This window comes from Lynx canadensis, chromosome A2, assembly GCF_007474595.2.
Source record: "Lynx canadensis isolate LIC74 chromosome A2, mLynCan4.pri.v2, whole genome shotgun sequence".
Taxonomy (NCBI): domain Eukaryota; kingdom Metazoa; phylum Chordata; class Mammalia; order Carnivora; family Felidae; genus Lynx; species Lynx canadensis.
The window spans coordinates 6,040,912-6,057,782 of NC_044304.2; the positions used below are offsets into that span (position 1 = coordinate 6,040,912).

General features: G+C 54.6%; 1 protein-coding gene across 4 annotated transcripts in view; it reads right to left on the reverse strand.

Annotated features, from left to right (window-relative positions):
* Nucleotides 1-16,871, reverse strand: part of ARHGEF18 (Rho/Rac guanine nucleotide exchange factor 18) — a 90,306-nt gene that overhangs the window by 9,388 nt on the left and 64,047 nt on the right. For all 4 annotated transcript variants that reach the window (XM_030299175.2, XM_030299158.1, XM_030299191.1 and 1 more), the window contains 9 exons: nt 10,782-10,920; nt 9,627-9,739; nt 9,355-9,495; nt 7,355-7,605; nt 6,536-6,661; nt 4,241-4,358; nt 3,132-3,380; nt 2,045-2,121; nt 783-961 (listed from right to left, as the gene is read on the reverse strand). In XM_030299175.2, coding sequence (XP_030155035.1) covers nt 783-961; nt 2,045-2,121; nt 3,132-3,380; nt 4,241-4,358; nt 6,536-6,661; nt 7,355-7,605; nt 9,355-9,495; nt 9,627-9,739; nt 10,782-10,920 — 1,393 coding nt within the window. The remainder of the gene's footprint in view (nt 1-782; nt 962-2,044; nt 2,122-3,131; nt 3,381-4,240; nt 4,359-6,535; nt 6,662-7,354; nt 7,606-9,354; nt 9,496-9,626; nt 9,740-10,781; nt 10,921-16,871) is intronic.

Here is a 16,871-nt window from a genome sequence, read left to right on the forward strand (position 1 = left end):
ATGGGCAGATGGGCGAGAACGCCTCACGGGCATTCTGAGAGCCCTGTCTGCAGGGCCCTGAGAGCTCTGTCTGCAGAACCGGCTGCCGAGAACGTCTCGTTCTGTGGGTGACTTAGCTTGCTAACGGTGTGGGAGAAAAATGAGGGAGACGAGAACGGCAGCCACCGGCATTCATCCCGTCTCTCAGGGTCCACACGTAACCAGCCACGGGTTTACGTGCCCGGTCACGACGCGGGAGAGGAGGAGACTGAGGACAGCTCACTTCCGGGGGCCCTGCAGAACTGGCATCGGGTATGGAGGGAGCTCTGGGCAGGCTAAGGGTCCGGGAAGCTGCCAGGTGTAAAGAGAGGGAGCAGCAGGCTGGCTGGGTCCTGAGGGGTCCCCTGGCCTGAGGAAGAAGGACGGGACACCACAACCTGCTCCAACAGGCCCGGCCCCCTGTCGGGTGTCATTCGTCGCATCCCACCAACACCCAAAGCTAGAACCGCCTGGGCCCGCACCCGCCGGCCAGCAACGTCGCGGCCCCTTTAGCAACTGACGGGTTGGGCTGTTGTCGGAAGGTGCCAGAATGGTGCCACGTGTCCCTTTTAGACGAGGGGGATGGACAAAGCACCGAGGCGGAATGAGGGAGAGGAAAGGCAGAGGGGTCTCCGGCCGACCTGTGACCTCTAGTGCTCTCTCAGGCCCTTCAAGGCCACAGCTGACTGGGTGGCTGTCAAAGCCCAAGGCTACACGGCTGGGGGGTCGGGTCGGGAGGGGGCGCACACACGGGCCCTTCTCACTTCTCAACGGCCCTTCTGATGTGAGCCATCCAGGTGTTCCTCTCCTCTTTGGAGCTGGTGTAGATCTCATACATCTCCGGGCCTCGCAGGGAGACGCTGATCAGGAACATGGCTTTCTCCTCGTTGGCCACTTCCCTCACGATGAGCTTTTGTAATGAGATGACCGGGCGCTTGGAGTCCTGTGTGGGTGCAATGCGGTGGTGAGGGGGTAGCTTCACCCTGCCGTATCTGAATGGCTGTCGCGCGCCTGCCTGAGGGGGAGGGGACGGGGGGCGGCAGGTGCCCCATCTATTTTCAAACAACGGAAAGCAGAGATATTTTGCCACGTGGGGAAAAAAGACACGACTGCAACGATCTCCTCGTATACTCTGTTTATCGTGCTTAAACACGTGTTTTATAACCAGTGATGCATGCCACTGGACAAAACCCAAGAGATACAAGGGTAGGTAGTGTATGATCACAAATGAATCTTCCTCCTGACTCTGTGCCCCAAACCGCCACAGCCAAGCAGTATTCCTCTCTGTGATCCTACGAGAGACGATGCTCTGACACAGCCCGGTAAAATGCACGTTAACTGGCGGTGATGGGCTGAACTGTGCCCCCCAAATCCTGATGTTAAAGCCCTAACCCTCCTGGTGCCTCAGAATGTGATTCTGTAGAGGTGGGGCCTTTACAGAGGTGCTTAAGGTAAGATGAAGTCATTAAGGGAGGGGGTCCCATCCAGTAGGACTGGGGTCCTACTAAGGAGAGGGGACGGTGCACACAGTCACACGGAGGGGACGCCACGTGAAGATATGGGGAGAGGATGGCAAGCCAATGAGAGAGGCCCCAGGAGAAACCAGGCCTATGCAGGCCAGGCTTGGCTCCCGTGACAAGGGTGTCAAGATGCTCACAGCTCCCAGGGAGCAGCTGCCTGAGCTGGGGTCTTTGGTAGGGAAGGAAGGAGGGGATCTCCTGGCAAGGATGTGGGAACCCCCGAACCCCCAAGCCCCTGAGAGAGGAAGAGTCACGGAGACAAGGAGGCTAAGACCAGACAGGATGTCAGCCCAAGGCCCTGAGGCCTCCTCAGGCCATCAGACAGGACCCTGGGTCTCGGAAAATTCTACTCCTGCCCTGTTGGAACCTCCCGGCCCCTGGGAGGACGTGGGACAGCGGGTGAACTTTCGGATGTGTCTTCCCGGCCGCCCTCCGACTCAGCTTCACAGCCACCCCCTAACGTCCCAGAGGGCAGGACCTAACGTCTGACGAGATGGGATACGTACCACGGAGGCAAAGACGTATTTTTGATCCTTTTCTTGTAGCAGCAAAAGCACGTCAGTCAGAAGGACAACGAGAACATCTAATGAGAAAGCACAGAAGGAAATGTCTCACAGGGTCGCAGGGCCACATGGGTCCTGCCAGGCAGACCCACGCGTCCAGGGAAGGCTCTAGCCCCAGGGCAGGGGGGCTGGTCGCTCAGCCTGGCGCCATGATGCTTCTGCAGGAGACTGAGGGTTTCCGTCCACCTCACGGCTCTCCATCGCCTCCTGGGTTCCAACATTTGGCACAGATCAGTGGCTGGAGGTTGCTGAACCTGCCATTCAGTCCCTGTTGTGATGGCACCTGCAGGCCTGGCCTCTGAGATTCTCTGGCTGATTCCTCAAACATGAATTGTGTCCCGCCCCCCCCCCCACCCCCTCCTGCTCCCAGGTCAGCGGGGACTTGAGCCAGGGACGTCGTGGCCTGCCCTCAGACCCCTTGTCCCTGCGGGGACATCTGACAGCAGAGCCCTGGCACGTCTTGCACGGAGTGTCCAGCCAGAGCCCGTGTGTCTCAGAAAGCAGGAGCAGTGCCCTCTCCAGACACCCAGACCAGACGCCTCTCCCCACGAGTCCTCTCGCCTGCGGCCTGCGGGCTCCTCTTTGCAAGCATTTACTGCACTTCTCACTACTTCTGGCTTCCTTCCTTCTTTCTTCCTTTCTGCCCACTGGCTGGAGCCCCCGAGGGCACAGCCCTCCCACCACCCACCACCCACCTGGGTGTCGTGCACCCAGGAGGCGCTAAATTGCCTGCCGGATGCTCGCCCGTGCAAGCTACGAACAAGCACATCTGATCCCTGGCCACCTCAGGCACTCCCCGCCAGCGATCTTGAAAGATGCTGGTGTCAACGGACAGGTTAGGAGGTTTCCAGAAGCTCGTGGTTTGGCCCGGGGAAACGCAGGCCGGAGGCCAGCGTGCTCTCTGGTCTGCAAGTGCACTGTGGGTTTTGGAGGCGGGGCCCACAGTACCCCCCGGGCAGTGAGTGGGAGGCTCGGGGACGCGGGGGGGCCCTTCCGCGGCTGCCCCCCGGAGGCGGGGGCCCAGTCTTACCTTTCAGGCGCCCCGACGTGGTCTTCCAGCACAGCGTGCCCTCCAGATGCAGCTGCCGCTGTAACATGTCCTCCTTGCGGAAGGTCAGGCCGTTCTTGAGCTTGCTGGAGGACTTCAGGTCCACCCTCCCCGCGATCTCCCGGAGGCGCTGGCCTCTCTCGAACTCGCTGACCTTGGCGTCCACTTGCGAGATGATGTCTCTGATGAGCTTCAGGGCCTGGCTCAGGTCTCTGTGGTCCTCGCTGCCGGCTGCCACACACCGCAGGGTTAGCGCCTTCCTGTGTCCCCGTTCACAAACACGACAGAGGCGGACGTGCTATGGGCTCTACGAGGTGCGCTCCCTGAAGCCACTGCTCAGAGGACCCTCAAGAATCACCTCCCAACCCGCGCCTGGATGTAAATGCTTCTCCAGATAAAGGCGGCGGCATCTGGTTCCCGCTGAGACACAGCCTCCACTGAACGTGGAAGCCGACGCGTGACTGAGAGACAGAAGCGGCCCTGCCTGGCCCTGCTGCCTGCCCCTCCTCGGTGAACGCCCCCCGCCCCCAACCCCGTGCCCACCAGCTCTGCCCAGAAGACTCCCTCCACCTCCCACCATCACCCAGAGTTGGGTGATCCAAGAATCTGCTCATCCTCGCAGGGCCCGAGTCTCCTGGGGGTGGGGCTCGTGTGGTCAGGCCCTGGCCTCTGAGAACCCCGGGCTGGCCCGTGGGCCCTTTCTCCTCCGCCCGCCCAGGTTCCAGGCACGTGACACGAAGGCCATCTCTGTGCCTGTCGGGACCAACATTCATCTACTCCCTGGATGACGACCCAGGGCCTTCTGTGGCCCGGCCTGTGCCAGGGGCTGCGGGGTGACAGCGGGCAAGTAAGACCGGCACCCCATCTTTCTTGAGTCGGAAACCCCACAACCCAGCACGGTGGATTCGGCATGGTGGCAGCTTGGCTAATGACTGCTGAGCCGCCATCGCGGCTCCAGAGTCTCTCCTCCAGAGAACCAGGGAGGGGGCACAGAGGGGGCGCTTCTCCAACCCACCGCTAAAACGGGGCAGGAAGACCGAGATCGCCCCTCCAAGCGGCAGTGGGCGAGGCCACGAGGAGAGCTACTGTACCTTCTGTGTTCTGAATAATGCGCTCCACCAGCACCGGGTACTTGGTTATGCGCTGCGTGACCAGGAGGATACATTCCTGCACACCAAGCCGCCGCACGATGGAAAAGTTGCCGATTTTCTAGGCAATGGGAAACAAAATGCCCCGCTGGCACCCTGGCTCCTGCCAAATCAGCTGGGGGCACCTTCCTTTTTCAGGTCGCCAAGGCCTTTTGTCTCTGTTGCTTCACTGAGTACTTGAAAGGGGGGCTCATCTGCTGTGCGCAGAAAGCAAAAGCAGTGTCCCCTCTTGTAAAGGAGGGCCTCTGTAAAACCCAGGAAGAAGAAACCAGAACCAGGGCGCCTGGGTGGCTCCGTGCGTTGAGCATCCAACTCTTGATTTTGCCTCAGGTCATAATCTCAAGGTTCCTGAGTTCGAGCCCTGCGTTGAGCTCTGAAAGCACAGAGCCTGCTTGGGACTCTTTCTCTCCTTCTCTCTCTCTGTCCCTCAAAATAAATAAATAAACTTTAAAAAAAAAAAAAAAAAAAAAGAGGGGCACTTGGGTGGCTCCGTCAGTTAAAGCGTCTGACTTCGGCTCAGGTCATGATCTCGTGGTTCGGGAGTCTGAGCCCCGCCTTGGGTTCTCTGCTGTCAGCACAGAGCCTGGAGCCTGCTTCGGATCCGCTGTCCCCCTTTCTCTCCCTGCCTCTCCCCGCCCCCCCCCCCCCCGCTTGTGCTCTCTCTCTCAAAAATACAGGGGGCGGTAGGGAATCACCCAGAGAGCCGTATATCACACATGCCCACATACACATGCGTGCATATACACACGAGGACCCCGACTGACGGCTGCCAGAACCATCTGGAACTACCCTGAGCCTGTGCCTCTGAGGCAGCCCCCTGCTGGCACCCGACGCACACCTCTGGCTAAGGACCCAAGAAGCAGTCACCGGAAGCCAGCTCCTGGCAGGGCGGAGCATGGTTTCTGGTGCCCTCCAGAGCATACCACACATTCTGCTTCTCTGCTCCCTCGGCACTCAAGCACTCCAGGAATGCAGCCATTGTGGAGCCATTTTTGAGGAGGACCAGAGGAGGACTCTGGGGTTTGTAAAGTTCCAGGGACAACCTCAAACGGACCCTCTGCCTTTCCCGTCTACATCCACTGCAACTGCAATGGGGCGGAATTTAAAAACCTGTCATTCTTTTTTTTTTTAAGTTTATTTATTTTGAGAGAGAGAGAGAGCATGTGAAGGAGGGGCAGAGAGACAGGGAAAGAGAATCAGAGGGAGAGAAAATCCTAAGTAGGCTCCACACTGCCAGCTTAGAGCCTGACTCGGGGCTCGAACTCATGAGTCGTGAGCTTGTGACGCGAGCAGAACTCAAGAAACGGATGCTTAACGACTGAGCCACCCAGGTGCCCCCAAAACCTGTCATTCTTAACTCTAGACCACTAGTTATTGGCTATCACTTCCAACTAAAGTCCTCGGGGACCAAGCTGCAGAAGGCATGCTGACAGCCAAGTGACCTTAACCCAGGTGCACTTGCAAGGATGTGGGAGACAGGGGCTTGCCCCTCCCCGGGGACTCAGGTTGGATGTTGCATTTTTGGTTCTGGGCTGTGAGCACCTGCACGTGACTAGGCAGAAGGCAGGTGTGGGTCATTTCCCAGGCCTCAAGGGACAAATGGGGACCAGAGAGGGAAGGAGGCGAGGTGGGGGGGCAAAGGCGTGGAGTAAGTTATGAAGGCGGAACGGGTGGCTCCAGAGGGGTGGTTCCCAGGACGAGGGAATGACACCTGTGTCCCCTCAGCAGTCGGAGGAGTGGTGGTCAGCAGGTTCCACACCGTGGCCTGCTGGTGTGGCCAGGAACAAAGCCCTGGGTGTGCTTTGCTTTGTTTTACATCTCGCAATTCTCCAGATTTCACTGACGTGCTCTGAACAGGTTTGTGGTTAAAATGAAAGAAAAACTTGGGGTGCCTGGGTGGCTCAGTGGGTTAAGCGTCCGACTCTTGGTTTCGGCTCAGGTCATGATCTCATGGTTTCGTGAGTTCGAGCCCCTCATCAGGCTCCAAGCTGACAGTGCAGAGCCTGCTTGGGATTCTCTGTCTCCCCCTCTCTCTGCCCTTCCCCCACTTGCACTGTCTCTGTCTCTTTCAAAATAAATAAACTTGAAAATCCCTGGTTTATAACAGGTACCTTATAACCTTAAGCTCTTCAAAGATTACAGTCCTGTGGAAAACATTCTAGAGCAAAGAGGATGCGTTTTTTAATTTAAAAAAAAAAAAAAAAAAAAAAAAAAAAAATTTTTTTTTTTTTTTTTTACCTTGATCAAGCTTTGAAATTTCTTGTTTTGCTGCAGCAGCAACTTATAATGACTGACCGCCTCGTTGTGGCCACTACAAAAGACACCATATTTTTCTTTCATTCTGTCCCCATTTTCGCCTGAAAACTGCAGAAAGACAACGGAGAGGTTACTGAGAGGGAGCGTGCAAACCACCAGGGCGTGTTCTCGTCTGGCTCAGTTGATTCCATGAAAATGTGCCTCGAATTGACTTGGGATTCCCCTTTCTTGTCTAACATACACGCAGGCAGAGAAACGCTTCAGTACGGGGGCCTCGATGCAAGGTGCAGTGAGGCAAAAGGAGAAAACCTTCTAATGGGCTTTACTACATCACAGTGCTGTAACATTTCCTGAAATCCAAGAAGGGAGCATCAATTTGAGCCGCAGCACGTTAGAGAGATTTCAAAGCAAAAGGGGTATTCTTCTAATTAGCTCTTGATTCGCGGACTCGGGATGCTTCGAGCACCCTGAGGGCGGACAGGGACTGACGGGTCCCCTCTGTCAATCCTGGCCGAGGCTCACAAGTTGACTCGGGAGTCAGGTTAGGCTTGGGGCCCTTTACCACAGATACGCTTCTAACAGCCGGAGACACGGAGGTCAAAACCGGAAAACAAGACACAACACAACACAACCCAGCCAGCGAACCAGACAAAAGCCCCGCCTGCAAGGGCGGACGTGTTCGCACAAGCGCGCTTGGCACGCAGGCGCCTGCTTCTAACCACGAGCTGCACGCACACCCGTGACGGCCCAGGGCCACGGCCTCTCAGTCAGCAGAGACTGGCCCGGCCCGGCCGTGCCCACCTGCTGCACCAGGAGGTCCCCGATTTTCTGGATGACGTAGTTCCGGTCACTGCCCTCCTCCAGGGACTCCCGGCGGCGCTCCTTCAGCCGAGACAGGAAGTGGCTGTGCAAGTCCAGCAGGTCGTCCACACCCGGGAAGAGGCGGCTGACGGCCTGGCTGCTGAACTGTAGCTCCTCCTGCAGGGCCCTGGAGTAGACCTTCAGCATGATCTTGAGCGTCCGTACGTGGTGCACCTCCGTCTGCACCAGCTCTGCGGGGACACGGACCAGGGGACTCACCCGCGCCGGGGAGGGCGCCCATGATGGCATCACGCGTGCCGCCTGCCCACCGCGTGCCCGGCTGGCCGCTTCCAGCTCGGCACCGGGGCCCTGGCCCTGGGGGTCTCCCCGCCTGGGGGCAGGCCCCCCCTCCCCCCGCCCCGGGGCCCAGCGCTGTGGAGGTCCTAATTTAAGGAAGCAGCCAGGGCTGGGGTGATATCAGGAAAGAGAGGACCCGGGATGTGTGCTGGGACCTCAAATTCACAGGAGGATTTCATGCCCGAAGACATTTCAAGGCTGTTTTAGGCAGGAAGATTGTTCTTTGTTCTTTTTTTTTTTTAATTTGATTTTTAATGTTTATTTTTGAGAGAGAGAGAGTGTGAGTGAGCGGGGGAGGGGCAGAGAGAGGGAGACAATCCAAAGCGGGCTCCAGGCTCGAAGCTGTCAGTGCAGAGCCCGACTCGGAGCTCAAACCCACGAACTGTGAGATCATGACCTGAGCCGAAGTCGGACACTTAACCAACTTGAGCCACCCAGGCGCCCTATCAGGAAGACTGTTCTGATGAACACTATTCCTTCGGATGTGAAACTCACACGTCTGTGCACGTCACTGACCAGACCCAGACTACAACTGACAAGAAAGCAAAGCTCAGGTGAGGAATTTAATTCTCTGTGAAAAGGCAAAGAAAGATCAGGTTCTGTGTTGGAGTTTACCTGTTGTTGAAATCACGGCCTTGAGGCTGTTAGGAGACCAAAGGTCAACACAGCCCGGCCCAGAGCTGCCGGCCATGGGGGCTGGACGCAGACTGTGTTTGCCCAGAGGGTGAGACAACGTGGCAAAGGGCTGCCTGGATGGAAGCATCCAGACTGGTCCTCTCTGCACCTCCCTGCAGGATCTCTGCCCTGCTCTGGAGTCCTGAGGCGAAGCATCTATCAGGGTCCCCTCCTGCCCACACCCCAACCCCCTCCGGCCTGGGAAGAAAGCTCAGTGTGTGACACGGGAGGGACCCAGGTGTCAGTGGACACCACCACCAGCGAACAGTTCGCAGAACACCAGCGAACAGTGAAGACCTGTGTGTGCCAGAATCTCCTCACAGAACCCCGATGAGGGGCAGAAAATGCCTCCTCGGACGACATAACGGTGTCGGTCCTGGTGAATGATTCCCATGGAGGGAGAATCTAAGAACAAGCGAGGGCTTTGGGGAGAGAAGGGCCTCAGATTCCAGTGTGGCTGTCTTGGGCTTTTGTCATCCTGCTTATAGGCGGTCCAGAGGCCCGGGGACGGGCTCTTGTCTGAGAGCCACGCTTTGCACAGTGACCTGTAACCTCCCATCTCAGGACAGCGGCTGTCCACAGCCAGGTCCTCCAATGGCCAGCGGGAAGGGGTGTCCCAACCAGGAGCCAGTGCTACGTCACATGTCTCCCAAACCCCTGGGGGGGGGGGCGTTGTCTGTGGTCACCAGGGATGGCTGGGACAGGCCTGGGGGAGTCTTCTCTCTCAGGGTCACCAGCAGGGTCAGGATGAGTCAGGACTGGGCACTCGGCCACGCTCGTCCTCAGGGATGCGTTCCCACAAAGCCCTCCCTGGTCACCTCTTCCCTGACTGGGAGAGCAGGGCTGCCCTGGGGGAGCAGACGGAGCTGGAGGTCCCAGCGGAGCCCAGACTCCCAGGCGCAATCAATCAAAACAAAGATGGAAAAGAAGGAAGTAGAAGGTCAGCGTGACGGTGCAGAACTTCTCACCATAGAGCACATCCTGCCTCTTTACCACCTCTCTCTTTTGTTTCTTTGCATACGCGGCATCCACAGAGAGGCTCCAGGACTCGGCCTCGAACTCGCGGGCATCCGACTCGATCTCACTCCTCAGCGAGGCCGTGCAAGGGTCTGAGGGAAGAAAAAGCGGCCACTGCTCCACTGGCTCTGGGCCGCCCCAGGCCGTATCCTTGTGGACACAAGGATAGGGGTCCCGGCACTCTCCCAGCGTGGCACCTGGGAAAGAAGCCAGAGGGCCGTACCTTCTACAAAAATGGGCTCGGCATTCGAAGATGTAAGCGAAAGAGAGTCATCAGCTGCCTGCTTAAATTTTAAAAATACGGAGTCGGCTTCATCCATCTCTCCTGTGACTGGTCTAAATAAAAATCATAAAAACCATTATTCAAAAAATCTGAATTAAATACACATACACACCCTTTCTAGGAAGGCAAATCTATTTGAGAACTTTCCAGATTTCTATATGCACTTAAACTTTGTCACAGATCTTTTTGTTTTTAAAAGAATTGATTTTACTTTTTTTTTTTTTTTGAAGTTTACTGAGAGAGGGAGAGAGAGAAGGAGGGAGGGAGGGAGAGTGAGTGAGCAGGGGAGGGGCAGAGAGAAAAGGAGAGAGAGGATCCCACGCAGACTTTACACTCTCAGCGCGGAGCCCGACATGGGGCTTGAACCCACGAACCGCGAGACCATGACCCGAGCCAAAACCAAGAGTCTGACGCTTAACCGGGACGGAGTCACCCAAGCACCCCACAGATTGTTTGTAAAAATCGTAACATTAGGACGCCCCCCCCATCATAACTGACTTCAATTCAATGTCCAGGTATGTTCTCAGGGTGAGTTGAATTGTACACTTCCTTTAATGGCCACCGGAGCCCACGGAGCCCCTGCAATTCTTTCGAGTGAGAGTTAGGTGGACACAGCCACGCTCACAGGTGAGGGTGGAGAACCCTTCTTAACGGAAAAAGATAATCAGCCCCCTTCCCTGCCAACCCATGCAAGGACCACCGTGATGACATCTGTTAGCATTACGTTTTCAACCGAAACACCGCCGAACGGAGAAATATGGGAACCACCTTGAGTCCACGGAGGACAGGGTTAAGGCGTAAGTAACGGGATGCCACCTCCACGGCAACCTCAGTGGGACTTCTACCATCATCTCAGGCTCGGACAGAAACTCCGCCCAAGGGCCCTTCAAGGGTATGAACCCAGCTGGCTGCAAGCGGCCAAGTACAAGTGTGAATAGGAATTTCACCGTGTGGCTGGGGGCCTACGATCAGATTCACAAGGACCTGAGGGTCTCCTTTCCGAGAGGCCATCTGCGGGGTCCCAGGGGAATGTCCCATCCTGCTCCCTCCCTTCACCTGTAGCTGCCCCTGGCGCAGAGACGGGACCTGACTTACCCGAGCTGCGTCCCCGTTCCCGCCGGGCTGGGTGCTGGCTGTGGCCCCCCCTTCTGTGAGACCGTCATGCCGACATTCCTGGACAGGGCCGGGCTGCCATCGGACAAGAGGGTGGCCCTCGGGTGCTCCTTTAAGGACGCTGCGACAGAGGCAAACACAGAGTTGGTGCTGAGAAAGTGGGCAGGGTAGCGGAGCTGGCCCGTCCGGAAGCCCCGTTCCGACTGCGGCCGCAGCACGGACAGGATCTTGGAGGTCAGCAGCTCGTTATCCAGAAAGACGTTCTCGCTCCATTTCCGAGGAAAAGAGCTGTAGAAAGACAGCTCGGGGCGGCCACGGAGCGCGCCGTCTCTGTCACTGCTTTTGGAATGCGTGTTCCCCATGTTCACGGTCCGGGCTCCAGGGCCTGGCGCGGTGCGAGGCCGGGCTGCGTCGCTTTTATGCCTCCGTGTGATCCTTCTAGAAATGTAAAGCCGCGTCTTCTCCTACTGTATTGGCTGAGACAGCGGGTCTGGAGGGCAGGAAATTGGTCCCCACTGTGACCATTTAGTGTGGAAATCGCACAATATCTTCTCCTTTGGTAAAATCACAACAAAAAAACCCCGACACCCCTTCCACCTTGGCAGGAGGTAAAAGGCGGAGAGTAGTTTATATTCACTGTAAATAATCTAAAATCACCAAGAGCTCTGCGCTTGGCGTGGCTCGTGCCGACATCACACACACACACACACACACACACACACACACACACACACACACACACGGCTGTAATTAACCCGAGATCGGATGTCAGGATGACTCCGAGACCCAGAGACTGCAGGGCACGATGTGTGGCCACACGCACCCCTGACCGTAAAAGCACTCTGATAGAATTTGAGCAGCAGAGCGGACAGACGAGAGGTGCCAATCCTATTTTACGGAACGACTGCAAACCAACCTGACACACGACAGGGGCTCCAAAGGGTTCTTCACACTCATCTGCTCGTTAATGTAGGAAACGAGATGATAGGATGTGTGTAATTCTCTGGTCACCTTTCCCACTGATGGAAAGATGAAATTCAGAAGGCCAAACTCTCACCCTCTTCTATTTGACAAATCAAGTTGAGCTGAGATGGGCTGCTTGGCTAATTCATTCTCAGGGTGAAAACCACACTGAAAGCTCTATTCCAGGCGAGGACAAAGAGCAACGTTAGGAAGAAATCTGGAGGCGACTGTGGGCGCCTGGGTGGCTCAGTCAGTTGAGTATCTGACTTTGGCTCAAGCCATGATCTCACAGTTTGTGAGTTCAAGCCCTGTGTCGGGCTTTCTGCTGTCAGCACAGAGCCCACTTCAGATCCCGTCCCCCTCTCTCTCTGTTCCTCCCAGTTTGCTCACGCACTCTCTCTCAAAAAAAAAAAAAAAAAAATTTTTTTTATAAAAGGAAGAAATCTGTCCACTAGCCTTTCTGACCTGGCTCCTGGGTCCCCCCGGGCACCCAAGCTTCATTTTTTGTTTTTGTTTTTTTTTTTTTAAGTTTATTTTGTTTATTTTTGAGACAGAGAGAGAGAGAGAGAGAGAGAGCGAGCAGGGGAAGGGCAGAGACACAGAGAGAGAATCCCAAGCAGGCTCCACACTGTCAGCATGGAGCCCAATGTGGGGCCCGAATTCAGGAACCATGAGATCATGACCTGAGCCAAAACTGAGAGTTGGACGCTTAAACCCACTGAACCACCCAGGCGCCCTCGCCCCGAAGCTTCGTTTTTTGTCACACAGGGAAGTAGTGGGGACCGTGGTTCTCTGCCGCATGCAGACCATGACCTTTGGGGTGGCTAAGGGACCAGCACTAGAGGAAAATGTACTTAAGAGCTTTTCTGCACAGTGGGATTCTGCATTCTGAAAGTTTTAACTTAGGTGGAAATTCAGGGTGGTTGGAAACATGCAGTTGGGTACATGTCGGAGAGAAAACTGGTCCAGGAGCAATGGACGGAGCTTATCAGCTGAGACTTAAGCACTAGGCGGCGTGATGCCATATTCCACGCGGAACACGTATCCGTAGCCGTTCATTCTGTAACACAGCTCTGTATGGTGGGGGTGACATTTGCCCAGTGACCCCAGACACCCCAGCGTCATGATACTAAGTGGCTTACCACTGCTATTATCATAGAGACAAAGGTGATGAGGCTCTCTCTCATATATGAACACCCATTCACCAAGGTGAAAGTCATAAATTGAGGCCTCCGTGGTCCAGGGCAGGCATTTCCTGCCATTTCGACACCACTGTAAACCCCACCTAGGCAATTATGATCCAAATATACAAATATGGGACCAACCCTGAAATGTGTCCTTTGCCTGGCTGACCAACTGTTCCTGTGACCCGACATCTTACCCGAAGTGAGATACATCCTGCTTTAAAAAATATTTTTAATGTTTATTTCTGAGAGAGAGAGAGAGGGACACACAGAATCTGAGGCAGGCTCCAGGCTCTGAGCTGTCAGCACAGAGCCCAGTGCAGGGCTCGAACTTGTGAACTGCCGAGATCATGACCTGAGCCGAAGTCGGTTGCTTAACCGACTGGGCCACCCAGGTGTCCCACATTCTGCTTTAACCAAAGAGTCTGCAGGAGAAAAAGTCACCATAAACATCTTCTGAGCATCACTAGTCCCCAAGAAGTTTAATAAATGATGGACACACTAAATCTACAGTAACTTAAATCTTCCCTTGATAATTGAGAAGATACTTTGAGGTATTCACGGCTAAGGGTCATGACTAGGGACACCAGGTACTCAAAGGGGTACAAGGGACAGAATTTCAGCTGAAAGAACAGTAAGCTGGTCTCTCTCACATATGATACAATTTACTTATTTATTCTGATCGCTGTTTCCCGAGTAGAATGGAGGGCAGTGCCTCCCGCAAAACGGGTCAAGAAATCATTGTTTTATGGAATATTTTTCAGCCATAAAGAGGAAGGAAATCCTGATGCTTGCTACAGCACGGACAAAACTTGAGGACATCATGCTAAGCAAAATAAGCCATACACAAAAGGATGAATACTGCCCGAATCCACTCACAGGACGTCCCTAGAGGAGTCCCGTCCAGAGACAGAGAGTAGATGGTGGGAGCCAGGGGCTGGGAGTCCATGTTTCATGGGGACAGAATCTCAGTTTGGGGAGATGAGAAAGTTCTGGAGACAGAGGTGGGGGTGGTTGCACAACAGTGCGAATGTAGCTAATGTTACTGGAATGTACTCTTAAAAATGGCTAAAACGGGGGTGCCTGGGTGGCTCAATTGGTTAAGTGTCTGACTTCGGCTCAGGTCATGATCTCGCAGTCTGTGAGTTCGAGCCCCGCGTCAGACTCTGTGCTGACAGCTCAGAGCTTGGAGCCCGCTTTGGATTCTGTGTCTCCCTCTCCCTCTGCTCTTCCCTCACTCATGCTGTCTCTCTCTCAAAAATAAACATTAACAAATTAAAAAAAATTTTTTTAAACGGTTAAAATGGTCAATATTATGTTTGTTTGTTTGTTTGTTTGTTTATTTATTTAAGGAGTCACTGTTTCCTTGGGATGGAACACTTCTGCCCTTTGACAGTGGAGTTGGGTTACTCAGATCTCTACATACAAAGGATAAAATGTCCTAGAACTATTCACTCCCTTTCCCTCACCAAAGAGTGCAGGTGACAACTGGCAAAACCCAAACAGGGTCTGTCCCCGAGTTAACAATACTGTACAGATGCCAGTGATCTGGTTTTGACCACGGGCTGAGGTCATGTCAGATTACCATCCCTGGGGGATGCTTGGTGAAGGACACCTGAGACTCTGTACTAGTTTTGCAACTTCCTGTGAATTTTAAGCTATTTCAAGACAAAAAGTTGCAGCGGCCTCTCATTATTCCCCATAGTGATGTTCCATAAAGTTGCAGTGAGCCCTGCTTTAGCCAATACCGAATCGCCGCTCCTGGGGAAGCTACAAGGCTAGGTTCCCGGGAACTTCTGCCCACGCCCGTCATCAGCCCATCAATACGCAACCTTGCTTTATATGTGTTTCTCTTGAAAGACACCTTATTTCATACATGCTGTTGATTTATTAGCATTGAACTCATGGTCAGTAGGACTACAACTCATGGTTGAAGGGAGCGGAGTGTACCTAACACACGTAATTCCTCCTCCGAAAGACGCATCGCAGCCTTTTTGCACTCAGTAATGCCCGACAGCACCCCAGCACGATGCCCGGGGGCCATTTTATGCGTGTATGTATGTGTGTATTTACAGCTTATTTTTATTTGAGAGAGAGAGACAGAGAGCAAGCAGGGGAGGGACAGAGAGAGGGAGACGGAATCCCAAGCAGGCTCTGCACTGCCAGCACAGAGCCCCACGCGGGGCTCAAACTCACAGACCACAAGATCATGACCTGAGCCGAAGTCACGAGTGGGACCCTTAACCAACTGAGCCACCCAGGCGCCCCACTGGGGGGCCATTTTAAACAGCCAAATCACCGACGGAGAGCACAAAAATGTGAAAAACATGGCATTAAGCACACTGCAAAAAGGACGCTTGTTCAAGTACGAGGTGAAGTAAGGAGGCAGAAGGTCACGTCACCTTGTTGGATAGGAACATGCGTGCTGGGGACTTGTATTTTCACTGGACACGTCTGCTGCACGTGACTGTGAACGCCCCACAGGTACTGATTTGGAAGTTACGTGTAAGATTTTTTTTTTTAATGTTTATTTACTTTTGAGAGAGGGACAGAGACAGAACGTGAGCAGGGGAGGGGCAGAGAGAGAGGGCGACACAGAATCCAAAGCAGGCTCCAGGCTCCGAGCGGTCAGCACAGAGCCCGACGCGGGGCTCAAACTCACAAACCGCGAGATCATGACCTGAGCCGAAGTCGCACACTTAACCCACTGAGCCACCCAGGCGCCCCCAGGTTACTTACACGTTTCAGCGAGGAAGTTAAGTTTGCAAATACAGAATCCGGGAATAAATGAGGGCAGGCTGTACGTAAGAACACTGTTGACTGAGAAATTACTATTACATTGTAGAACACCCTTGTTTGCTCAGACACACATGCTATTTCTTGAGAGCTCTGATATTCTTTGTACTTCCTTATGACTTGTTACACACACACTCCCCAAAGGTCTCCGAGCTGGGGGGACTTCTTACAGAAAAACAGAATGCTGTACATCTGACAGCAATATGGCCTCTGGAGATAAATCATTCTTTTTCCTCTGGAGGAACTAACCACTACTGCCCCTCTCACGCCACTTAAGACTTTTAAAGTAAGGGGTGGACAATCACTAATCGAGTCTTTCTAGAACATGTGCAGCCACGGAAATGAGTGCCTGATCAAGACACGAGTGGGGGGCTCTGCGACAGACCAGCTGCTTCAATCATGTCGTTTTAATCTGTATTTTTTTTTTAAGTTTATTCATTTATTATTTCTGAGAGAGAGAGAGAGTATGTGCACAAGCTGCAGAGGGGCAGAGAGACAGAGGGAGACACAGGATCCGAAACAGGCTCCAGGCTCCGAGCTGGGGCAGAGAACTCATGAACCGCAAGATCACGACCTGAGCGGAAGTCAGACACTTAACCGACGGAGCCACCCAGGCGCCCCTTACTCCGTATTTCTGATGATCTGACAGGTGGCACCTTGCCGACACAGGAAAGCCTGCCCCTGTCAGGGCTGGCGGGATCCTAGAGACAGGAAAGGACTCGCTTGCAAGAGCACCTTTCACATGCACACCCAGCAACCCAGAGCCCACGCTCCAGCCTCCTCGTCCGTTGGGCTTTCACACTCGGGGCCACCGTCCCCCTGCCCCGATTACCCCAGGGCCCGGGGCCGGACAACCAGGGCCAGCGCCTGCACCCCAGAGCCCGCTGGGGTTTTCAATCCAGCCAGTCTTAAGCCTGTTCACCCCACCCCGACCATTCCTCCCCACGGAAACCACAGTGAAGGCTCTTGCCCACATCTTCCACTCATGCCCGCCCTCTGGCTCCTGACTGACCCTGGGGCATCCGGCAGCCCCCTGTGGCCCTGTATGGCGTGCCCCGCCTCCTGCTCCTGGGGGCCGTGAGTACAAACTTCTCTCATGGCAGTCATTTCCAGGTCTGCTGTCTTCCCA